Raw genomic sequence first — 25,175 nt, forward strand, 5'->3', positions numbered from 1 at the left:
ATGTTGTTGGTGGTCTTAACGGAAACAATGACTGGAGTTTTCACATATACAGCAACAATATACTGATTTATTATTCAGATTTAAGTGGTATAATAGATGTTATTTGAGACCCCCTCCTATCGTTCTTGGAGGGGGGGGGCTAAACCGTGAACAGAGATGAAGCTATGGAAAATGCAATATACCCCTTCCCACATACACCTCACGCTCCATCGGCACAGCTATGGCGAGGAAAGGCGGAGTGTCCACCCCAACTTGTTAGAACTTAAATAATACATACTTTTACCAGTAACACTGATGGTCTAGTGGGTTAGAGCTGCTGATTTTGGAGTAAAAGATCGCAGGATCGAAGCTGGGAGTATTTTTAAAAACTTTTTTCTTATATTAAGGGGATTTGGATCCGACGTTGATGACGTCATGCGCCAGAACTCTCTTTCTTCCTCTACTCTCTTACACAAATGACGGTACCGGTCAGACAGATTTCTCTACAAACACGTGAGACGCTGCTATCGAAAGAGAAGGCTTTACGCTGCACAGCTGTCGGTCTTTAGGATTTGGCGCATGCATAGTTCTTCTGTAGCAGCATCAGTCTCCTTATTTAATAGCCACACCTCGTAGATCTTTTAGCATGCGGTGGATTTGGCTTTAAGTCAACACTCTCTTTAATCTAAACGGGACACATCATCTTTGGCTCCATCTCTATGTGAAACAACATCATTCAATATTTTGGTACAGATTTTATTTAAGTATGTACTTTTTTAAGCATATTTTCGTATAAAACGTGAAGAAAATATAGTTTGGCACAAATTACTAAAGTTCTCAATAGTTATTGATGATGTAATTTGCAATAGTTAGCCAGGATGATGTTTTCTGGAATTTGGGGATGTCCGCAATTAATTAGAAAATATGATAAAAAAGCAAATATTAATTAATCAATTTTAAGATTGAATGAGAACTTATCGAAACTTTTAATTAAAATTTAATTTCCACGAAAATCACGGAAGTGAACTCGTTCACCTACCTCTTATCAACATGCTTTCCTTTTTTAAAGTTTCCTCTCAACGGAAGTAAAATATCTTTTACAAAGTGCGTAACGCTTCATCACTTTCAGCATCCTGTTCACGTTTCTTGCTAAAAATTAAAGAAGTTTCCATGCACCAGAAATAGTATTACTTTGGTTGTTAGAAACTTTTCGATAAAATTGAATCAATAAAGTTTGAAACTGATCTGGGTTTGGTCGAGAGTCCGTGTGGTTTTGCTAGCTCTAAGTAAGTCCCAACAACGTTCCTGCCCCCCAATGCAATCTGTTCCTGTTTCACAAAGTTCTTCCCTCATCGCCATTATCTTTCAGCCTGCCGCCGCCCAATCGTATCAGACACACACACTCTCTCCCAACACAAGGGTGAAAACAGTTCGACTAGTGAAGAGTTTTGATACTGCCTGGCATCAAAACTTTATTAGAATATCAAATATCAAGTTCTAGAATGTGATACGTAATTGTTACCCTGCCAACAAGTATTGTAAAGTTGGAAGACATGGTTTCTTGTTTTTATATCAAAGTTGTGATTCTTACTAGTGCAGTAAATATTGGCAGAAAAAGGGCAATAGTAGGGGTTTATCCTCAACCAAATATTTTTTTTTAATTTCAGCTTCCAATATCCTGGGAATCTCTCTTCTCAGATTTATTTAATCTGTTTATCAGGAAGGCCCAATTAGATTTAAAAAATACCAGAACTGTTAATTCCAAATTTTATATTTCTCCATATCGAACAGTTACCTATAAAAATTCATTTCTTGTGCAATCTTCTCTTTTCTGGAATTCTTTACCTCTTACATTAATTCATAAAAGTACAATAGCTTCATTTAAAAATGCATTGTATGATTTCTTAATGCGGTCCTTCATAGAAGACGCTTCTCATTAGAGAATTTATTATTTAGTTTTATATCTATAAATTAAGTGCATTTCAATGTAATTTTTGTTATAATAATTTTACTTTTATATTGCTTTTACTTATAGAGAACTTATTGTAATTAATTTTGTAATTTAAATTTTGTTTGTTGTCCTTAAGGGATATTGTCCCAGGACAAAATAAAAGTTTCTTTCTTTCTTTCTTTCTTTCTCTCAGTCCTGAACTGTGGAGGCTTTCTTGGACGCCATCTGTCCATAGTTTTTCTAGGGTTTTTCCCTTCTTCTTTTACCTTCAGCTTCCCAGCCTAGGATCTCTCTAGCCATTCTTCCATCACCCATTCTTTTTATGTGTCCGCATCATCTAAGGTTCTTTTCTTTCACCTGCTGTACCAAATTTATTGGAACCTTCATTTTCTTTTCTACTTCTTCATTTCTTACTCTTTCAAGCCTTCAAAATCGTGTTGTCTTTCTCCAGTAAACCATCTCGTTGGCTAGAAACTTTTTCCTTAAAGCCTCATCCAAGGTCCAACTCTCAGCGGCGTATAATAAGTATACTTTCTACCAAGGCATTATGTATTATCTTTTTGTAGCAATTTAGAATATTGCATTATTTCGGACAAATTTTTATGATACCTCAACAGCCACATTTCTTCACCTTACTAAGCTGTCTCCCAGTGAGATCTATTGCTTTGCCCAAAAGGGAGTATGCTGCGCTTTCTATCGAACGCATCAGCCATTTCGTTTCCTTCCATCTCCACAATCAGGAAAAGACATTCTTTCAGACATATATGTGCATGAAAGCTATTTGTGTGGTGTGTTTTGCACAATATATCTCATAAATTACGGCCCAAAATTTTCGATTAAAATTCGAGAGGACTTTATCAGTGGTATTTTATCCCCGTATTACTCCATTTTCCAAAAAAGAACAGTTCGCCTTGAAGGATAACAGCTGATGATCTACTAAGTGGAATAACATTCCGAGATTTGAGGCAACTCAAGAGTTTTTTTTGACTAAAAACTTACAAAAATGCTGCGATCTTTCTTGATCACAATAAAATATAGAAGAACTCTTTTCAATTTTGGGTGGATCGAATATTTCCTCCTTTGCAGAAATAGTGGGGGAAAAAACTGTCATTAATTTAACCGTTTATCGATTTAATTTCTAAAAATAGCGCAGTTATTTGCAAAATCCATAACACATTAATTAAACCAGACATGAATGTTACCGCAGAATGTGCAGTTAAACGCAGTCTTACAGTGTGATTATGAAATAGTTTCAGCCATGTTAATTAATGGAGAAAAATGGGTAGGGAGATGCACTTGTTGATTACCCGTAATAATGAGAAGGAAAAACAACCTACATCCCGGAATACCTCCTTTTTTGACACGTAACTTAATCAGTATTTATATGAATAGGCAAAAAGTTGTAGGGCTCTTTAGATTACTGAAGGAATAAAAAGTTGCTAGAAACTTTTTCCATCAGAAGGGCCAAAGTACTATTGCCGGAAGAGGAAAGGGATGCCACAGTTATATAAGCTTAATAAATATTTACCAAACATGATTACCAGCGCTTCTTAAATTTTGGTTAATCTAAATCTGTATTTATATTTAAAAAGTTTTGTTCATTTAACGAAGAACTTTGCCCTCCTATTGTGTGTTTAAAGGGAGAAGGTGAGTCCTTCACAAAGGAACGGTGGTCAGAAAAGGGCCTGGAAAGAATTCCCCCAAAAATTAAAAAATTAAAAGGTTTGTTTATAAAGGATTAACCACAGTTTATGGTTGATTAATCTGGAGTATGTTTTGTTACAAGGATATTAAAAGGCATTATTTTAATTGTAGAGAAGAAGCCCTCGTCAATGGCTAGCAATCTCTCCTTGTTTATGAGAAGGAAATGACAATCCTTCGTTCAGTGATGCGATCTAGGAAGTTGTCAATATTCTCTCTTTCTTTTGGTTTAATGAATCAAACTTCCAAAAATTATCGCGTTTCTTTCCAGGCCTAGTGAGAGAAAGAGCAAAAAAAAGCATGAGACTTTTGTTTATATTTTTATTTCCTGTTGAAATAAGCAGGACCAACAGAAGCACGCTAAGCACGTGAGCAAAAGACTGAAAAAAGGATATAAGAGGCAGGGAAGATTGGCCTGAAGTTTATATATAAAGGATGGGGACGAGACATGATGAGGGCTTTCGCATCCTGTTCCCTTTAACTCTCTTAAAAAAAAGGAAGGTTTTCTACCCTCTCCACACTTCTACATCCTTTCTAGAAAGGATAAAAGGCTTTATTTGAAACCATACAGGGAAACCATGGTCTTATACATTGGATGGAAAACTTTAGATAGGAAACAGTATAAGCCTTTAGGTAAGGCTTATTGTGTAGTAAAAGTTTTCTAAAAGATGAATAGCAAAGTTTTACAGGAAAATAAAAAACATCTTCTTATCTATTCACTGAAGTACCAACTCCAGTGGGTAATTAACTCTCAACTGAAACGGGATTATAGATGAAAACAACAATTACCCTTTTTATGCAAGCATAATTACAAGGGGTAGGCTCCAAATAATAATCTTTTGGTAGACACCAGGGTAGCTGAGCGGTTAGAGGCGAGACCTGTAAAGCTAATATGTATTGTGGTACTGGGTTCGATTCCCCGGTCTTAGGTCTTGGATTTTATTTAATGGTTAATAAAAGAAATTTACAGTAAAGTATGTTTGCTAGTCGTCTCCGTCCTCGACACCTGATTGGCAGTTCGGGCGTAAAGCCCGCCTGAAAAAATAGGCAATTACTGTTCATTATTTTTTGTGACTAAATCATAGTTTCAATAGGATGAAAAATTAATGCCAGTTTCAGTCACTATAAACTTTATTATGCCGATCTTTCGATCTAGGGACTAGGACATTTTCAGGGCTAATTTACAATATACTATTCTACATCATTAGAGATAATGGTGTGCTTCTGTTTTGTCTGACTGTCATGAAAGTCCATGAACAGGCAAGACAGAAGCACACTAAACCCTCTAATGATGTAAAACGGTATATATTGTAAATTAGCCCTGAAGATGACCTAGTCCCAAGGTCGAAAGCTCGGCAGAATAAAGTTTATAATGACTGAAACTGGCATTAATTTTTCATCCTATAGGCGATTACTTTATAGAGAAAAGCCCATAAAGTTTGGGTTCTAAAAAAAACGATCTACGAGCGGTGTTATGGTCTTTACAACCCCCAACTTCTTTAGCTATCACTGTAATAGTTGTCAGGTGATGTACAGCATTGTCTGTAACGAGAGAACACTGTCTGGAGGGAGAAAAGAATTAGTTCCGGGCACCAATGACCAAAAAAAAGCAAATTCTTCAATCAGTTGCCCACTACTTGAGAAATTAACATTTTTTTAAGCATAAAAAAAATAAATAAATCGCTAATTAAATCAAGTCTCGATAATAGCACAAGAGTCTCGGATAACTAACATTCTCCAGAATAAAAAAAAAAACAGCAAGAAAACAACAGTTTGAGACCCCTCCCATACCCCGGGATTCCCCGGTCTTAGGCCTTGGATTTTATTTATTAGTTAATAAAAGAAATTTACAGTAAAGTATGTTTGCTAGTCGCCTCCGTCCACGACACCTAATTGGCCAACGTAAAGCCTGCCTGAAAAAATATAGGCAATTACTTTACTTTAACTTTATAATCTTCTGGTACAGGTTTAAGCAGAACTTCCAATCGATTTCACTATGTTCAAATTTTGGAACCATAATTACTTTATTTTTGGATCTTCAGAGTTCCTACAAGGATCCAAACCTAACAACAAGAACAAGACTTACATAACGGCAGCTCGCTTGTACTTACTAATATAGAGTGGGATGCAGAGTTATTATGTATGCAACATGAACGAGAGAAACTACTATCTTGCTTTGGAAGTACATGCGAGTTGATGGTAAACTGGATGGATTTAGTACTTCTAAGACGTCTATGGGCAGATTTCGCAGCAACTTCCAGGAGGAAATTCATATAATAGGAAGATGCCTTCAGTAATTCCAGGACTATTGCCAGGACATCATTTAATGGTTACTTGCTTAAAGAAACGGTAAATACCTGTACAAAACCCAATGATCTGGACATGAACAATAAAAGTTACCCCTTGTTTTGGGGCGACAGAACAGCGTTGAAGGTAAGGGAAGATCCCTGGCAAGGCAAGACGATCTTTTTGTGAGGTTCTGTTATTCAATACAGATTTCCTAAGGCAGAGGACCAAGGGCAGTACTCCTCTGGATACAATAAACGATCATAGATATCTAAGGAAGCTACAATAGATCTGTTCGCATGAATTTTGCTCCCCAATACTCTAAACAAAAATGGCCCATTTTTTGGCATCTTTTTAAGACTTAACGAGCTTAGTATTTGGAAAAGAAATATTATTAAAATCTATGTGGATTATTGGCCGGAAGGAAGAATACGAACTTATCTGAAGCACTGGATTGCGAAAAGTCGATTCAGTTGGTCCAAACTTCCGCACGGATGGTTTAGTCCAAAAGCTATCACATGTGATTTATCTGCGATTTCCTATTCTTGATCAATAATACTTTATACCCATGTTGTTCGGACTCAGCGGAACATAATAATTGGAGAAGATAAAAACTTATTCCATTGGGTAACTGATATTGCTACTGCAGTTTTGCAGAAAATAATGCAGTTCAATTTAAATAAATAAAAACAAAAACAAACAAAGTAAGCTTCAACCCTACCGCTAAATTTGCTTAATAAACATTGCAGATAAGAGATTCCACTCCTGTACAAATGGCTGGAAAACGTACAATTAGTTTAAATTCTTCTGTTTGGTTAAAAGCACTTTAATTAGCATATCGGAGCTATTGTCTACAAGCTACACCCACAGAAACCCTATATATATATATAACCCTCGGAGGGTTTATATCCATCTGAAACATTAACATACTCACTGGAGTTACTGGGCGACCCATTCCTGCTACCATGATCGGAATTACAAATCTCTCCAGAGTGTTTTCAACCCGGAAGAAAAAGCGTTCGATGTTTCGTTTAAATAGTTGTTCACCCTCAGGAGGGTAATAATTCTATTTACAAAAAAGTGGTAAATGGAAAATTTTTTTCCGGGCCATAAATTTGGATGAAAAGTAACAAAAAATTTTTTGGAAGTTGCCAATGATTGAGCAGCATTCTTACTGTAGTGACTAAACAAATTATTGGAATTGCTGATAGTGGAGTTGGTAAGCTAAACTTTGACAAAAGATTACGTTTGGGTTCTAAGTGTTGGATATTATCGTGGATATTAACACCTAACTGATGGGGAAAAAATCTCTGATCAGGATGAAAATTCAAAAACCCGTCAGAAACTATAAAATCATGTGAGCTGTGACGGATAAATCAAAATCCACTGGCTGCAAAAACACCAGAAACCGTTTCTATTCAATACTACAGCCAACACGAAACTGCACATCAAGTGTATCAGATAGCTAAATCAGGAAGCTACATGAATTCAATTTCTCTAAATTGTAGTTAAACACGCCACAACCTCTTTTAAGGAGGCGTTTCCAATCTGAGGCATTTTAAAACAAAGTCTCTGTCAACCCTTATTTCATGAAGAAGTAAATCATTATGTATAGCTGACATGAACATTTTTGAAATTAATCACATTCGATGTCGTTGTTAATTTGTTTTTTAAAATCTTTTATTGGAATTTACAACTACAACGATTGTTGCAACAAGCAAATATGATACCTGATAAAAAAAATACGTGAAAATCACGGGTGGAGAAGGCACCCAGTGGTGCCACTCCAGTAACGTGCTCTTGCTATACTGCTCTCACGATAAGAGTAGATCATGATCTCAATCTCCTTAGAGGATTACCTGGTAAAGTGGAAGAAGATAGGTGTTCTATAAGAGGGTTAGGATGAGCGGCTGTTGTTAAATTTAGGCTCAGTCTAAGATAAACTTTACCAAAGAATTACTCGAAATAAAAATGAGCGCTTATTTTATTAAATAAATAGTATTCTAAGCTTACCGGACATAGAAACTGAATTCAAGAACATTTTAAAAGATTCACAAGGAAATAAGAAAATTACGAAAAGTTTTACTTCCGATGGTAGATTATTACAAAATACCGACTTGGCACAATAGTGACGTTGTTAAGGACGCAATTCCCTAAGTACCCTCTTCATCTCCAAAAAACATCTACCCTGAAAAAACTCACAATAAAAATGACTAGGCTGCTGGACCCTAAATTTTAGGTAAATATACTCGTAAATAGATAATATAATGACTAAAAAAAGTAAAGTAATCGCCTATTTTTTCAGGCGGGGCTTTACGTCCAACTACCAATTAGGTGTCGTGGACGGAGGCGACTAGCAAACATACTTTACTGTAAATTTCTTTTTATTAACCGTTAAATAAAATCCAAGGCCTAAGATTGGGAATCGAACCCAGTACCACAATACATATAATGAATGACTATTGGAATCTATTTTAAGAAAATCACCAAAAGCTAGTGGCTAATTTTAGTAGAGTTGCATTTTCAATGGAGAGCAATGAAATCCAAAGTGAATATTAAGTTTGAGGTTGCTGTAATTATTTAAGAAGTAAATAATAATTAAATTCCAGTTTTATTAATTTAATGCTTTTTTTAATAATTAAATATGTTATTAAGTCAGAGCTTTGAATAGGATGTATGAGGTCTTGGAGAATTATAATGAGCAGTAAGGCGTGGTAAATGTTCTCACCGGATCCTTTATTTTTTAAACAGGATGCTTCAGAAAATTACTAAGAGGGAGATCTTAAAAGTAAAGTGATCGTCTATTTTGCAGGCGGAGCTTAATGTCAAGCTTACGGAGGCGTAAGCACATACTTCTCAACTAAATTTTTATCTAACTAATAAAAAGTAGGTAAATACGAGTTTTGAACAGGGTACCTCCCACTTACAATCCACATAAAGTAACCACTACATCTTCATTTCAAATCAAGATCTCAATATTTGCTCTATCTAGATGAGAAAAGAATATTTGGCAAAGTTAAACTTTTGAATCAAGTTAGCATTAAGGGGATAGGAGAAGAATTTGAGCTTTATTATCAAGAGAAACTTTCACATGTAAAATACCATTTATGGTAATTTGATCTTCTGGTAGGTGAAAATTGACTTAAAATATCAAGTTAGGTGTGACAAAACGGAAATGTGGCAGGAGGTAAGAAGTGGGAAAAGCAAGTGAAGCCATGGGTGTCGGGCGGAAGTGCGGAAGGTAATGGCACGACTGTTTCCTCTCCTGCCTCCGCATTTCACTTCCCTAATTTCATTACAGGTGTCGCAGGTGATTCATACAGACGAAGTGAGTTAGGGTGAATGGAGAGAGGGGAAGAAGTGAACCCTGTTCCTGTTTCAAGGCCTCCTGGAAACTTCACCGTTCTTCCGCAACGTTCACTAATTATTATTACCAAAAGGCTTGTAGTAGAAAGGTTCTGCCAAACTACGTAGGACCTAGAGGGATATGAGACTATGGTGGCGTACGGTTGGGTTTCATTACATTAGCACACCTATTCACCAGGTAATTACAAAACCTACAATCTAATATACTAGGTATTGTCATCCTGTCCATATTCCAGAGTGTTAGAGTGTAGATTACATTGTCCACTTTAGAAACTTATTAACTACAATGCAAACTGTTTCCAGTGTAGCTGAGAATTTCTAGTTTCTATCAAGTTGTTGGGATGGGCTAGCGCAAATACATTTTGATTTCTTCCTCTAATTTGCAATTATATTTCCACTATTCCCTCCTGCTTAACTCTTTGAGGCACACGATTTTAAAGAAAATAAAAGCCCTAGTTGGACAGAATTTCTTTTATTATAAAAAAATGGAAATAAACATTCATTTCCATTATTTTACATATGTAATCATCCCTCTCAAATAATCATCACTCTCGAAATAAGAAAAAAAAAGAAAAGAAAAAATTAATACCATTTCAATAGTCCTTTTTCTCAGTGTGAGACACTGGTATTGTATAATACCACTATGCAACTAATGCTTTATATGGTGGTCATTCAAACACAACTTTTTACCAAAACAAAGCGGAACTTTGCAGACAGTTCAGCCACTGTCCTTCAGCGCACTGTTCCTTGAAATGTTTAAGTTCCATGTTTTGATCCAATTTTTTATAAACAATATATGAATTAACAACAGCTGCATCCAAATAATAGAACAGTATGCGGTGCCACCATTTTTTACTTCGGTCAAGTTTATATTATTTCACTCATTTTCGCATTTACCATTGGTGCATAGCACTGCCAACAGAATGAAAAACTTTAAATAACATATTAAGCTGTATGTATGAATAACTTCAACTTTTCGAGGTGAGTTAAAATATATCCCACCATGCAGCAAAAGGTGGGACAGTTTTTAACCCACCTAGCCCCGAAGAGTTAAAGGAGAAATAATAGAAATCGTTTCAAACCAGTGAAGTCACTTTAAAGTGCCCGGAACTTCCTCCAATTTCTTCATTCCTCCTCGAAGAGGGAAATCCTGAGCTAACTGAATCCATTCGAGGCTCATAATAGCTGTAATACACCGAATAAGTTGAGACATTCGATGAAGTACCTACCTAATCTAAAATAATGAAAATCCCACAAGAACTGTTCAAGTAAAAGGATAACCAACAATGATCGGTTAGAACAGTGATGGCGAACCGCGGGTCAGACACTGACCCACAATTGCTAGGCAACCATTTGATTATTTACGCGGGTTGATTTAGATTTTCTAATTGTGTGCGATAATTTATATTCTTTTCAATCACGCATTGACATAAAAGCAATTTAAATGCTATCTATAACCTTTAGTTTGATCATTACAGTTCTAAAACGCAAATGACGACAAATATTTTTGTAGTATTTGAAATAAAGCAAAAGTGTTTACAAAATATCAAATAAAATCGACAACCCTAAAGCAAATGACCATATTTAGATTTTTCTTCAGATAAAACACACTTTTGTTCAGGTTTTGTTCCGTTATGTTTATAAAAAAGAGGCTTCCATAGACACTTGTTTCGTCCCGTTTTACCCGTTAAGCCAACTGAATTTTAAAGATGTTTAGTTTTGAAATTATTCAGTTTAAAATTTTTAAACTTAACTCTTGTGCAAATGGGCATTAGTGACCCAAGAGCTAGTACTAAAAAAAATGAACAAAATTTGACCCACGTCTCAAAAATGTTCGCCATCCCTGGGTTAGAAAAAGAAGTGTTTGTGCCAGCCAGTTGGAAACAATTGGAAGTTTAAAATTGAACTGTCATCATCTGCTTCTTCATCTGCAGAAATTTTGTGGTTAAAAGATTTCTATTCAACTAGAAGGAGTGTATTGATCCAGTGCATTAAAGAAAAGCAAAAACAAAATATCATATGTATTAAAAAGTTTTTAACAAAAAAATAAAAGATCCAGCAGAGGGTTTTGCGGCAGTAAGGGCCAGAAGGAGTGTGTAGAAGTGTACTTGACAATACCCTTTGTGTGCTACCAAGTAACCACACTAGCAGGCCCTCAGGGCTCTCTCAGTGTGTAGCACGGAGTCTGCTGCATGTATATATCAATTTGTGGGAGCATATACAATCCCCATCAAAGTTCAAACCACAAGCAGCCTTGGCGATCCCTTCAGGGTAAAATTTCCTTTAACTTGAAAGCAAAATATTTTCTTCAAAAAGAAAATATAACATTAAAAGGAAAATGTTTTAATAAAACTGAACATTTTTTTTTTAAATATAATTTTATTGTCTAAAGTTTATCTTCGACGACACGCCTAAGTTTCCATTTTCATTTCCTCGACTATGGTAACAGGGTTCTAGTTTCCTGTAATATGTTTACAAACTGAGTTGCATGTTGCCTAAATCTGAGACAGGCAATCATCGTTGGGGCATCCAGCATAGGACGATTACACGTCTTCGAGCTTACAATGGTACGAAGATTGGCTTCTGTACCAAAACAATATCCGTTATAGCTTTTGATGTAGTGATTGATATACAACTAGCTGTGAACAGTCTGGAGTAGCAGAAGTCGGGAATACCTAACTGCCGCCATTTCCACTTTTAAGGAAGACGCGAGCAGCAGCAGAGATACTACGTTGAGACTCCCGAACAGGTCATTCAAAAAGTCAGGGCGACCCTCAACAGACATCTCTTTGTGAATAACCATCATCATCTGCTGGACTGCCATTGCTTTATCATTGATTTAATGATCTAGCCCAGGTTTTCTTTTAACTTATTAGAAAATCGAGTAGATAACTAAATCAATAGGTAAGAAGAAAAACCTGCGTTCCGCGACCGGATTTGGCCCAGCATGGCTACAAGAGCCCATCGATCTAAGTATACATCATACCAACTGCCCTGGAGAATCCTGACAACATCACTTCAGGAAACAAGAGCTACCACAGACTGTCCATTCTCTCAGGACGGCCAACACGACCACCAAAACTTAATTGGCCAGCGATATGAAGTACAAAGAAGACGTTACTAGTAGGATTAGAATTATTATTATTGTATAATCTTTATTTTTAATCTAAATACTTAAATTATAAATGCAAATAGAATATCATGTTTATTTTTTTACAAAAATTCAGTTTTTGAAGCTTATAAAGCATTATTATTTTATTCATAAGAGTTTAAGGCCCCTACAACGGAGCAGAGCAACCTTTCAGCGACCTACAGGCTGCTGTAGGACCGGTTAGTCTATATTTCTTCCTTAAAAGAGAAAGTGGATCTTCTCGACAGTTATTAAGAACCTTGGCGTCATCGCTGGTACCTGAGTGTTATACCTAAACGTTTTATTAACACAAAAAATTATTAACCGGAAAGCTCTAAAAATTTATAAATCCTTTTTCCTTTTAAGTATTAAGATAAATAAACGAATAAAATAAAACAGGAAATGAAGATAAACTGAATGAAATTCACTGTCTCAAATACCATAACATCTATTTTCTCCTTCTTGCCGGAAATTGAATTTCAGAATAATTTCCTTTAAGGGATTTTAATCAAGTTCCTAAACATTTCCTTAGTATGTAAATGTTTTTGACAGGAAGATTACAAGTCCAGAGGGCAAACATAGCGAAGAACTAATTTTTGATTATATAGCAGTGAAATTTGAGAGCATTGACATTCAAATTTTAATTATTTTTTATTTAAATGGAAGAATTGAGATAGTACCAAAGTTTCAACGAAAACACACATTTTTTTAAGAACCCAGAAATTAAAAAACTTTTTGGCTAAGAATGTAAAACTTGCGGGTTAATTTGACCCCATCAAATTAATTAATCAATATAACAATGGACAAATTTGGGGTTTTCTATTCATGAAATATTCCTTTTGTACTCACTGTTTTTGGCATACATCCTCACGATGATGGCATATCCATGTATTCACTACAGACAATGAACCATTCATTACATGTTCTCAAAAAATAAAAATAAAAATAACTAAGATCAAATAACAACTTTTGTTTTTGGTCACATTATGAACTATTTGGGTGCACTTATTCACAAAATTCAGTCTCAAAAAGTGAGATAGTTAATCTTATTTATATTAACTTTGCAGGCTAAATATAATGTCTCAAGAGTGTGGTAGGACAATAGCAGTTTTACCTTCCCCGAGGTTATAGTTACTCAGGCCAGACAGTGGAGCCCAGCCATGTAAACTATAGCCACCTTTCGAACACAAGTACTGTAACACACTCAGAGATATAGTTGGCCTTGCAGGACTGACTGGATATACGTACATATGTTGCTTGTGGTGGGACAGTCACTAAGGTTAATGCTTGGTTATGTATATTTTTAGCGCTCTGACAACTGTTTGTGAAAACTTTATTGAAAGTACGTGTAAAAAGTTTAAAATCGATTATTAATAATGTGGTTAGTTGAGATCACGAATATGTTGAATATTATTTAGCTCGATCTTTCTATTTTTGTCTATCATTTATCTTTTTTTTATGTATAATTGAAATGTATATTTATGTATTACAATGCACTTACAGCTACACCACCAATGTTTGGTTCCTATCAACTGTGTTTATGTAAAGACGAATTATGTATACTTCAAAAATTCTGAGTGAAAAACTTGATCCGAACACTGACATCTGTTTCTATTTGCTATTTACTTCACTGGAATATTTCAATGGACAAACTTTATGCGGGGAAAAAAGTCATTATAATTGTTCATTAATTCAAATTCGAGTAAGTAGTAGCTCTAGATGTGTGCCATGAACACATTAAATTGGAAAAAAAAATAACTAAAAATTAATTCTTCAAAGTGGCCTTTCCAGTTGGTTGATAGGTCCAAAAAGCTTATTTCTGGATCACAAGGTGGTTACTACATATTCGAAATACCAAAATTTGGGCTTTTTGCGTTTTGGTTTGGATCCATACAAAGGCAAACTTCATATACAATTTTATTCTCTGCCAATCTCGTGTCTTGAGGCGTGCAGAAGCAGACTTATACCATCCCTTTTTGACAAACCCTACCAAGTGCCATTCTCGTCCTTGTAAGGATTCCGCTTTCTTTACACTTTTCTTAATGGAAATCGTTTACCTCTCTTATTAGGAAGTAATTAAGTCGTAGTTTAATTTCTCTTTAGGATCATATTAGGGAGTTTATTTAAAGGGTGAATTTATTGAAGGCAACCCCATACAGATCTATAAATATAAATTTACTACCTTTCTCCTCTTTGAACTAGAGCTACCATGCGTTTTGAAAAAGCTAGGAGCATTTCCAATCTTCTAACCAAAATGAGAATGAGAAAATTAATTCACATGGAGTTTTCCTGCTTTATAATAACCTATAATTGTTTGTGGAAGCTCACCTTAAGGTACAAACTAATCTTATCGCTTGCATGCTTATACAATCAAGTCGATTGATATTCTTAAACAAATACGTATATGTAGCCAGTTGCTTCAGCAAGAGATCTGTCTGCTTTTGGAAGATATTTCGAAACTATACCCAGAAATAGGCTTCAATATAGTGAACGCTACTTGACCTTATGCTCCATTCTGATCATGCAGGACCAAACTCGGTAACAGTGTATGATTACATTTTAATGGTTGGACAAAGAGAATATTAGGAAATATTTTCAGTGTGAGACATCTTTGTCAAAGTTACGCCAGAATCCCAGAACATCTTATCAATGGCAACGCCAATTTGATCTTATTATTCAAACTGGATGAATCTAACTCAGAAACAAATTTAAAGCGATCATGTAAGTTCTCTTAGTATATTATTTGACTGATTTAACGAATTATCTATTAGTGTGATCCGCATAAAGCAGGAGATTTAAACAATGGTAGGTTAGTTTAAGGCTTAAATTATTGCCTCTTTAAAGACTTAAAATATTTTTTACAAATTCCATCAACAAGAAGACTCCATTAAATTCAGTTCCCCTCTAGTTTACCTTCAGTAAACAAACTCAGCCTGTCAGGGTAGCAATAAAAGGATTTCAAGTACCAGTAGTAGGTAGGTAGGTGTACCTAACTCCTAATGGCTAGACAACTTCCAATCTAATCTGTGGGTAATTTCAAAGGAAATGTCGATTAAGTGCTATAGACTTGGGGGCTCGTAAAGGAAGTTAAAGTGGATATCATTACCCCGAGTTGGGATGCGAGACTGTATCCTCCAGCTTAAACTTCTTGCTCTAAGGATACCTCTAATGGTTATATAAATATCTAATCCTGGAGTTTGCTTGTATAAAGAATATAGTACGTAGTTGGCTCGAAATTGCTCTCCTTTTTTTCGACCCTTTTGTGTTGTTCTTCCATTTTTAAAAGAAAATAATTAAATTCTTTCTTGAAATAGTCACGAAATTTTATTTTTTTATAATTTCCAAAAATAACCTACGTTTTACTGGGTTTTCTCAGTTTAGAAATCCCTGATTCAACTTCTTTCCCACCCGGGACGAGCTCAGTCCTTCATCATTTCAAACTCTTTTTCTCATTCATAGTGAATCATAGTCTCGCCTGGGAAATAAATAAATGGTAATAATTGTAGTAATCTGTGGTCGATCTCTTAGTAGCCGAGTGGTTAGAAGCGCAACTCTCAAAACTAAGATTTAGTGTGGTTACTGGGTTCGATCCTCGGTCTTTTTGTTCGGTTTCATTTATTTTCCTCGATGAGAACATTATTTTAGAGCTATCCCATGTCTGTTTCACAACACGTGTTTGGCAATAAGAAGAAAGCCCGTCTTAAAAATTCATTAAAGACAAACACATTTAGTACTTAATATTTTTTTATTTTATATTTTATTAATATGTAAGTTTCGTGACCGTAAATTGTTAAACTTAGAATTCTAGGTTAGCGAGGAATTGGTCAAATAAGAAACAAACTCGTCTTTTTGCCAACGTTTCGACAAATATATTGTCTTCTTCAGGGTCTGGATATTTCAAATACAAAACAATTTACAGAGTCAGTAACATAGAAAATCAGTAAAAATCAGAAATACAAAAATAAACAGTAAAATACAATAAATTCTTTATAATTATTGAAAACTTACGTGGCTATGAGCTGGTTGAGTTACAGAAAACTAAGCCAGAACTGGAGAACACTATGTGCCACATAGGGTGCGTTCCACTTGGCGACCACAACGACCACGACCACGACCGCGATTTTGGCCGTTCCACTTGCTTGTGAGCGTTGCGATCGAAAACCCAAGTGGAACGGACTGTGGGCGTTTTAACCGTTCATGTAAACAATGCATATGGCGGCCTCGAAAATAAGTTAGAAGCTTGAAGAAGTTATTTTTTAATTTAAACCCCATGTATAAGGAGTTATAATAAACTTTATTAATTATTGGTAAAGTTGACTTATATTAAAAGAATATATATAATTCAATTTTTTATATTACATTTTAGTGGAGTATTTATAAAATTTACGTTTAAATAAAATTAAAATGTCTTTTGTGGCAACAGTTGGATATTTATTAATAATGCTTTAGAAAGTTCTTTATCTAGTTCCGATGAAGAGTGGAATGCAATTTTACAAAATCGCAATGATAAAAAGCGAAAACTTAGGCCACGTATTATTAGCTATCAGAGTAATTGATCTTTATTCAAATGAAGAATTTAAAAGTTATTTCAGGTAAATGATTTTGTGTTATTCAGTGATTTAGTGTGTAAAGGGATAAGTAATTATTTATTTATTTATTTTTTGGAGACTTTCGAGAAACACATTCTATTATTTACATGAAATAATACTTTCATTTACATGAGATAATTTTTTCGGTCGCCATATTTTGTTAACAAAACAGCACAGTTAACTTTAGAACAGACACGTCGAATTTAGCCAATTGCTACAATTTTATCATTAAAAAATAAATAGATATCTAACTTCTGTACATTATTATTGCTGTGTTTTTTAAATTTGCTAATCATTTTTGTTCTTAGTTATTTAGTTCATAAGGGTTTTTGGTTTTTCCGGCTTTTTGTATTAAAAGAAATTTTCCCAATATCTATTTTATTGTCAAAATTGAACATTGTAATTACTCTATTGTATCTGTCCCATTGTCATTACCAAAATTCCCGTGTAAGTCCCGCTATATCTATATATATATATATACCTGTTCTCCAGTTCTGGCTCTTAGTTTCTGTAACTCAACCAACCCGCATAGCCACGTAAGTTTTCAATAATTATAAAGAATTTATTGTATTTTTAGATTACTGTTTTTTTTTACTGATTTTCTGTGTTACTGAATTGTTTGTGTATTTCTAACATACAGGCCCTGAAGAGGACAATATATTTGTCGAAACGTTGGCAAGAAGACGAGTTTGTTTTTTATTTGACTGATTCCTTCGCTAACCTAGAATTCTAAGTTTATATTTTATTTCTTTTGCGAGAAAAAACGAAATTACGTGATTACTATATCAATAACTTGAATGAAGAATGAGGGTCAATTTCTTTAAATTTTGTAAAAAGTTGAAACAAAGCGGAAGTAAGTAGACCAAAGGAACAGCTAGTAAAAAGTGGGAAATTTCAAACAGGATGTTAAAACATTCAATAGCACTACCTCCTTTTGTATATGACCGCAAGTCTACCATAAACAAGCGTTCCTAAGGGATCTACAGAATAGAAAACCCCCTTACCGCACTTCCAGCGCTGATGGTATAGTACTGCCACGTTGGTTCTTGCTGATATATTAATGAGCACCAATTTCTGTGGCGCTGCGCTAAGTCAGGCGCGGATGGTGGCGGACGGCTCTGGAGTTTGTGGTTAATTATGGACCAACTTGATCCTCACGGCTAAGACCGGGCTTCACCTCAAAGTTAATAACAAACTTAGAGTGTTACCACCTCTGTATATACAGTTTGGGGGCGAAAATTGTCCTCCATTTACCTGCGGAACTAAACTAACAGCTATTCGTTTTCCTATTAACCAAAACGATAAAATTAAATAATCTAACTCTTCAGTTACTTCAATTTTGAAAGTACTAAAACCTTGGGAGCCCCTTTTTCAAAATACGTCTAAAAACATTTTACTGTTTAAACACTGATTTAAAAATTGTTATTTGAGAATAAACAGCAAATAGTACACGAGTCTTATAGGAAATTGTTCAGGGTCTTTTCGAGCAAGAAAATACTTTTATATGTATACCTGTTTGGCATTGTGTAGTATTCAATTATTGTGAAAATTGGCTTACCATTCATCTAGCGACTAAATCACAGAAATGAAAAACGTTTATTTAAAAAAAAAGTTAAAGAAAATCAAGGAAGATTTTAAAATTTACCAATTTAGAGTTAAATTGAATATGTATAACAGACGAAAGAGAATTGCTCTCAATAGGATGAAAAAGTAGTCTGTTCATGGACTACAGAAGACTACAGACAAGGCAGAAGACACACCAACCCTGTAATGTAAAAATATTACTTAGTAAACTAGCCCTGAAGATGACCTAGTCCCTAGGTCGAAAGCTCGGCAGAATAAATGTATCACGACTGAAATGGTAATTCTTTTTTCATCCTATTGAAACTATGAATCAGTCACCAAAAAGAATGAACGAGAATTGCTCTGTTTTATATTTGCTAGAATTCTGGTAAAATGAGAGACATCTGGTGCAACATAATTCTGTTATGGAATTTTCTATGCAATTTCGTAGGCAACTTCTGCACCAAAAAATGGAGTATTTAAGAGGCCCGCGTGTCCTATCTTTTTTCCTATTTAGCGACACGGTATCAAATATTTGTCTAGTTAATAAGACAACTAAAATGATAAGAAATGTAAAAACACTTTATAAAAATCTATCACAGATATAAATTCAATTTAAATTAATAACCCATATTCCTTAGACAAAATACGATTTAAATTTTTTTAACAAATCTATCAACTGAATTTGGAATTCAGCGGCGAAGCCCCGGAAAATTAGCCTTAATTAGATATCACACTGAATTTAAATTAGCCAATCAAAAAGCAATTAAATATATACAATAGACCTTCCATTCTATATCCTTCCGATTCTTATCTTACTAATTGCAGTATAGCATGCAACTTCTTGTGTTCAGTTTGTCAGATAAAGTGGACGTTTATCCAGGAAATGGGCTTGAATATTCATGATTCTAAATGAAAAAGGAGAGCTAGACTGTACTACGAGGAGCCAACTTATCGCACATATTTCTGTTAAGGAGGAATATTTTGTTTATTTACTTTTAAAAAAAATGTTTCGATAATTACTAGTTTTCAAAATTGAATTTCCGCTAGAAATATCCCCTATTTTAAGGTCCCCTTGGCGGTACCTCAACCAAATTTCAAAACGGAAACCTTCGGCGAGTTTCTTCTCCTTTTTGAGTTCTACTGATCACACACACGCACATATACATTGCACACTCACACTACCCATGCATTTCCGGTGAATTTTCAAAATTTAATTACTGCAAAAATGTAAATCTTTCTTAAAAATAATAAAACGAAGAAAATACACAGCTAGTTGAAGGTTTTTATCCAACTTCCTGTATGAGATTTTGACAAATTTCCTGTCTGAGATTTTGACCAATTTCTGTCTAGTATTTTGATTGACTTCTGTCTGAGATTTTGACTAATATCTTAAGACTAATCGGTCCTTGCATCTAACAAGATTTCTTTTTATTGTTCGTTACAAATAGCGGTCTTATGACATTACAGTCATCCCTCGCTACTTTGCGGTTAATCAGTACTTCGCGGATTGTTAAAAAAAAATTTAAAATTGAGGAATTATGGCGCGAAAGTTGCCCGCCGCACGCCAGCAGAAGGCAGGGGGAGAGTGCCCGCACAATTCAAAATCTAAATAAAAGAGTTCTAAACAACATATTTACAGTATGTACACTTTAGTTACATCTAAGTATGTTATACACTCGTATCATATTAATATCATTTTTACGTTATTAAAACTGTTGAATAGGATGAGTTGTGTAAGAGATGATCGTCAAAAACTGCCCGAAAAAGTGTAACGTTGAAAAACACCCAACTTTGACAATTTTTTTCTCTTTTTCTATAAAAGATAAAATTCCCAAATTTTCTTTAAAATAAAGGGCAAATCCTCCTTTATAACTGTAATTTTTTTGCGACAACCCAGTTTTATGTATGTTATTTATACTATTAATATTTTATTTACATGTTTTAAACTATTCTTTAATGTTCTAACGATAACATATGCACTTATATGGTTTCATATACACTTATTGATATTATACATACACCAAAAATGTACGTATGTTAAAAATGAGAGGGTGGATACTACTTAGCGGTTTTTCACTAATCGCGGCCGGTTCTGGTCCCTATTAACCGCGATAACTGAGGGATGACTGTATTTTCTATCGAATTCATGTCTTTTCATTCAATTTAAATTTTAAAAATTTGAGAAATACCCTGAACAAGTTTAGTAATAACTTAAAATACAATAAAAAAAAAAAAAATAATCTTTCCGTAACTTCTCAGGTATTCATTGTACCATTTTCACATAACGATGCATTCTGGTTGGAAACTTTTGAAGGATATTATGAAAAGAAAAGCAGACACATATTGGATAATATAGCTACAATATTGCCAACATTGCCGGAAATGAGATTTGTCTGGTCGGAAATTTGTTTTCTGCAACATTGGTGGGAAAGGTAAGTAAGTTCCCTTGTTGTTGCTTATTTTGTTGTTTTTAGGGATAAACTGCGCCATTTCCTTTATAAATATACAATTTTATCGGCAAAATTGTTTTTCTACGAATCACCTAATAGGATATTAAATTAATTTTAGAGTTTTCAATTTTGTACACAAATATGAGTGTATAAGTATTTTACAATCAGCTCAAATTTTCGAAACTTATTATTTTTCGAGATAAAAGACAGAAAATGGAATTAAATTTAGTGAAAGATTATTTAAAATACAGTGGAACCTCGCATAACGAGCACCTCTCTTAACGAGTAATTCGCATAACGAGTAAAACAAATTGATTCTTATAGCGAGCGATGTTTCGCATAACGATAGTTTTCTAATGACATTTCGCTGACTGACTCATCGAAAACTGCGCATTCTTCGATTAGTCATTCCTGTTTACGCATATGCGTTTCATATTCTCCACGTATCTAATGCATTGATACAGTCGAAACCGAACTTCACCGAATGAGTGGTGTATAGGGGAAGTCCATATAGTGATATTTGTGTTTAAATATTATTGTGTTTATTTTGTTATCCCTCTAACAAAATGGCTTCGAAAAGAATTAAAATAACGTTAGAATTGAAACGTAAAATCATTGAGAAACGAGAAAATGGTGTAAGTGTGTCTGATCTAGCAATTATCCCCTTTTATTTTAATTTATATGAAAAAAATTGTTTCGCTTAACGAGTATTTCGCGTAACGAGTAAGGTTCTGGAACGAATTATGCTCGTTAAGCGAGGTTCGACTGTATATGTATCTGTGCAAAAGCTAATTTAAAGCACATCAATTTGCTAGCAAGTTAAAAAACAAGTAATTTGAATTCATATTTTATAATATTAAATTTAATTTCTACTTACCACAAATAATCCAGGTATTAATTAAGTTCGCCATACTTAAATTCCTCTAAATCAAAATTATATTCACCATATTAATAATTTATTATTATCGTTTTCCACTTAACGCAAACGAATGGATCTTATATCACTATTGGCTGTACCAAAAATAAACAATGTAGAAATATATAGTGCACAGTCACAGATACTGATGATATAAGTCACTGCATATGGGTGGAACTTCAAATCAAACTTTGAACTCTCCAAAAATAATATTGTATAAAGAAGTAAGTAAGGGAGGCTAGTAAACAGAGTGTAAAGATAGAAATTAAAAATGAATCGACAAAAAAATAGCCTTTAATTACCCAGACTGTCTCATTCATTATTAATTCAAATTTTGAATGAGATAGTATTTGATAAGATTAAGTATTCACTTTACAATTTGAGCTGTTGATTCGGTCCTTTTTTTCATTCAGAAAAAGGAATCACTTCCTCTCCTCCCACTCTTTCCAAAAAACTGTTTAAATTTGCCGAACAATTTGATGAATTTCCCCTTCATTCATTTCCATTGTTTCCGCTTTGTGCTCATGTTTTGTTTTACGGGTGAAAAGATTTCTTAAAAATTGTCCAAACAAATAGACAAAATGAAGGCTATTCTCAGTTAATGTTAGATTATCATTGGCTCTTTTATTTGGTATTGAGAACCTTCCTGGAGAAACAAAGAACTGGAAGACAAAAACCTTCATTCACCCTCTCCCAAAATTGCCCTTAATCAATTTTATAAAATTAAAGTTGTTGAACACCATGATTACAATCTGTGAGACCAAATTTAATGAAACTTTTTCATAAAATAGTGAACAAAATCAGTATGGTATAGGCCTTCCCATATTTTTCAACTCCTTAAGTTTAAATCCTCCATCCATTCCCGTAACACTAGATCTCGCTCATCCGATCTCACCGTACCTCATCCTTTGACAAGTCCTTCCTAATACGTGCTACCTCTCTCTGGAACTCCTTGCCATCATCTGCCCTATCCATCTTTAAATCCCTTCTATTCAGTTATCTCCTTTCTATTCAGCTTCCTCCGAAATTCTAATTGTTTTAATTTATTTCCTTAATTTCTGCTGTTATTTTTATTTTCACTTTTTGTAAATACTTATTTATTTATTTAATTTCTCTATAATCACAGGCCAAACTAGTAAGGCCTCTATTTGTACCTGTGTTTATTCTTAGGGGACAATTGTCCCAGAATAATAAATTTCTTTTCTATTTCTACTTTCTATGGTAAAGTGTTAACTACAGTTGAGCTACTGTGATCGCTAAATTTTGGTGGGTGGTGGCAAAATTGTGCTTAAAATTTCATCTTCCAGCAATTTATTTTTATTTTACTTTAAGATCATGTTCTCAAAACCATTTTTCGAGTACTCAATCTTAAAATCAAATTGAAACTTAAAAAAAAAAAAACTTACGGCATGATAGAAACACTTTCTAATTTATAAGAGTAAATAAAGAAATTAATAATGATTACAATAATTAAAGCTGGGGAATCTTAGCAATCAATATTAAACATTTTTCTCATTTTACAAAAGTAATTTAAATACAATTGAAAAGAGAGATTCTTCTTTGACAGATTATTAGCACAGATAATTTTGAATGGCGTCAAAACCGAATTTCCCGGTAGCCTAATTTCAACTCTAGACAACATTATGGGATCTTCGCGCAAATCGGAAACAACTGAAGGTAAAGAAAAAGAGGCATCTAGATTGGCCAAATCCTTGGGATGGCTCCGCTTTGTATTCTAGAATCAAAATTTAATGGAAATTATTCGTTGACGTTTGACTTTTAATAGCGATAGAAAACTGTAAAAATTACAATGTATTCGTATCCTTCACCCGATTGGTTTCATGTCTACACTGACGGTTCAGCCCTAGAAGCAAGCGGGAGCCGGTGAGTACTCTGAAGCCTTTCAACTATCAGCACCTGTGGGGAAAATATCCACTAATTATGATGGCGAGCTTGCCGCAATATTGTTGGCTCTTGACAAAGTGAAGCGGGGTCCTTGGTGCCGTATTGTAGTCTTTGTTGACTCGCGTGCGGCGATTCTAGCTATGGCTGGAGCGAGCTATGTACAGTCGGCAGTCTTAGCGAAATGCAGAGCAGCGATTGAGGCTGCCAATGAAAGCAATAAGACTATAGCGCTCCAATGGATTCCAGGACACTGTGGGCTGCTTGGAAACGAGAGAGCCGATGAATTGGCAAAAAGAGGTGCGCAAATGGATCAACCTGAACAACCGATCTCTATGCACGCTTTTAAAAGGATAACTGCTGCCTGTCTCCGATCAGAAGTGAAGTGCAGACAAAAAGCAAAAGCGGATGGAAAACGGTGGCAAGTATTGGTTCAACCAGGTGGACGAGTTCCACCTAATCTGAAAAGAAAGGGCGGCGTAGCCTGCTTCAGACTGCTCATGGGCCACACGATTATTTGCAGGCCCACCTATTTCGCATTGGGTTGGCGGCGGACCCGACCTGCACTCTGTGTAGAAGGGAGGACATGTCCTCCGAACACCTGGACGTATGTCCTTCCATCGAGGACATAAGAAGACATAGTCCTATTTTATCGGACGATATCTACAAAAAAAAAAGCATTTGTGTACTGGGAAGCCCGACGTCGGATGGCGGAACTGCCGTGACTTACGGGTGGCGTAGATAAAAAAAAAAACAATGTATTCGTGAATGCTGGATTCCAATGCGGAGAGCCTAGGTTTCGATACCAGTGGCTAGCCCCTTAGATTTTCTCTTCCTAGGAGCTTTTTACAGCTTACTGGTCCAGTAGTGGCTGTGCACTGAAAAAAGTTGCGGGCACCAAATTCAACCTCAGATATTTGGCGCTCCTTAATTTGAAACAGTTTTTTGTTTAAAAACAATCAGTAAAAAAAGCAAAAAAAACCTCCTCAACGATGTCTTAAGCATCACAGATAAGTATCAAAACGATTTACTCCAAAGCTACCTTTGCGTGAATAAGTACTGCATTATCATGTTTTGATGTATAGCCTCTTGTAGGAAAAGGGGGTACCGACTTAAGCTGGAAGTATGTGTATATATTTGCAAGGAGATATAGATATCTTCTAATGTATAGTCACGCTGAATGGGAACATATTTGTCAAATACACCAGGGGAACTGAGCGACTGGATTGTTAAAGGAATATAAACCTATATCGATATGAAGATCATACTGGCTTCCTGTAATACGTCTATAGACGGATATAGATATTACAATACTGGGAGATACTGTGAGATCTTGCAC

The 25,175-nt window shown here is 34.9% G+C and overlaps 2 protein-coding genes across 8 annotated transcripts in view; one reads left to right on the plus strand and one right to left on the minus strand.

Moving 5' to 3' along the window:
• Nucleotides 1-25,175, minus strand: part of LOC141447919 (uncharacterized) — a 133,734-nt gene that overhangs the window by 59,292 nt on the left and 49,267 nt on the right. The window contains exon 1 of one of the 3 annotated variants that reach the window (XM_074115851.1): nt 21,896-22,076. The exons of 1 other annotated variant lie outside the window; for it this stretch is intronic. In XM_074115851.1, the coding sequence (XP_073971952.1) occupies nt 21,896-21,929 (34 nt within the window). In that variant the 5' untranslated portion in view covers nt 21,930-22,076. Of the gene's footprint in view, nt 1-13,262; nt 13,539-21,895; nt 22,077-25,175 lie in introns of those variants that run through there. One more of the 3 variants, XM_074115852.1, reaches the window with a different exon arrangement.
• LOC141447921 (alpha-mannosidase 2-like) overlaps nt 1-25,175 on the plus strand; it is a 202,369-nt gene that overhangs the window by 54,508 nt on the left and 122,686 nt on the right. Inside the window, exons 1-3 of one of the 5 annotated variants that reach the window (XM_074115857.1) lie at nt 13,778-13,794; nt 13,917-14,115; nt 20,828-21,000. In XM_074115857.1, the coding sequence (XP_073971958.1) occupies nt 13,969-14,115; nt 20,828-21,000 (320 nt within the window). In that variant the 5' untranslated portion in view covers nt 13,778-13,794; nt 13,917-13,968. Of the gene's footprint in view, nt 1-9,264; nt 9,462-13,675; nt 13,756-13,777; nt 13,795-13,916; nt 14,116-15,117; nt 15,135-20,827; nt 21,001-25,175 lie in introns of those variants that run through there. The other 4 variants (XM_074115858.1, XM_074115859.1, XM_074115860.1 and 1 more) reach the window with 4 other exon arrangements.

This window comes from Rhodnius prolixus, unplaced genomic scaffold (genome assembly GCF_049639745.1).
Source record: "Rhodnius prolixus isolate KJV_2025 unplaced genomic scaffold, Rpr scaffold_13, whole genome shotgun sequence".
In the NCBI taxonomy this organism is placed as follows: Eukaryota; Metazoa; Arthropoda; class Insecta; order Hemiptera; family Reduviidae; genus Rhodnius; species Rhodnius prolixus.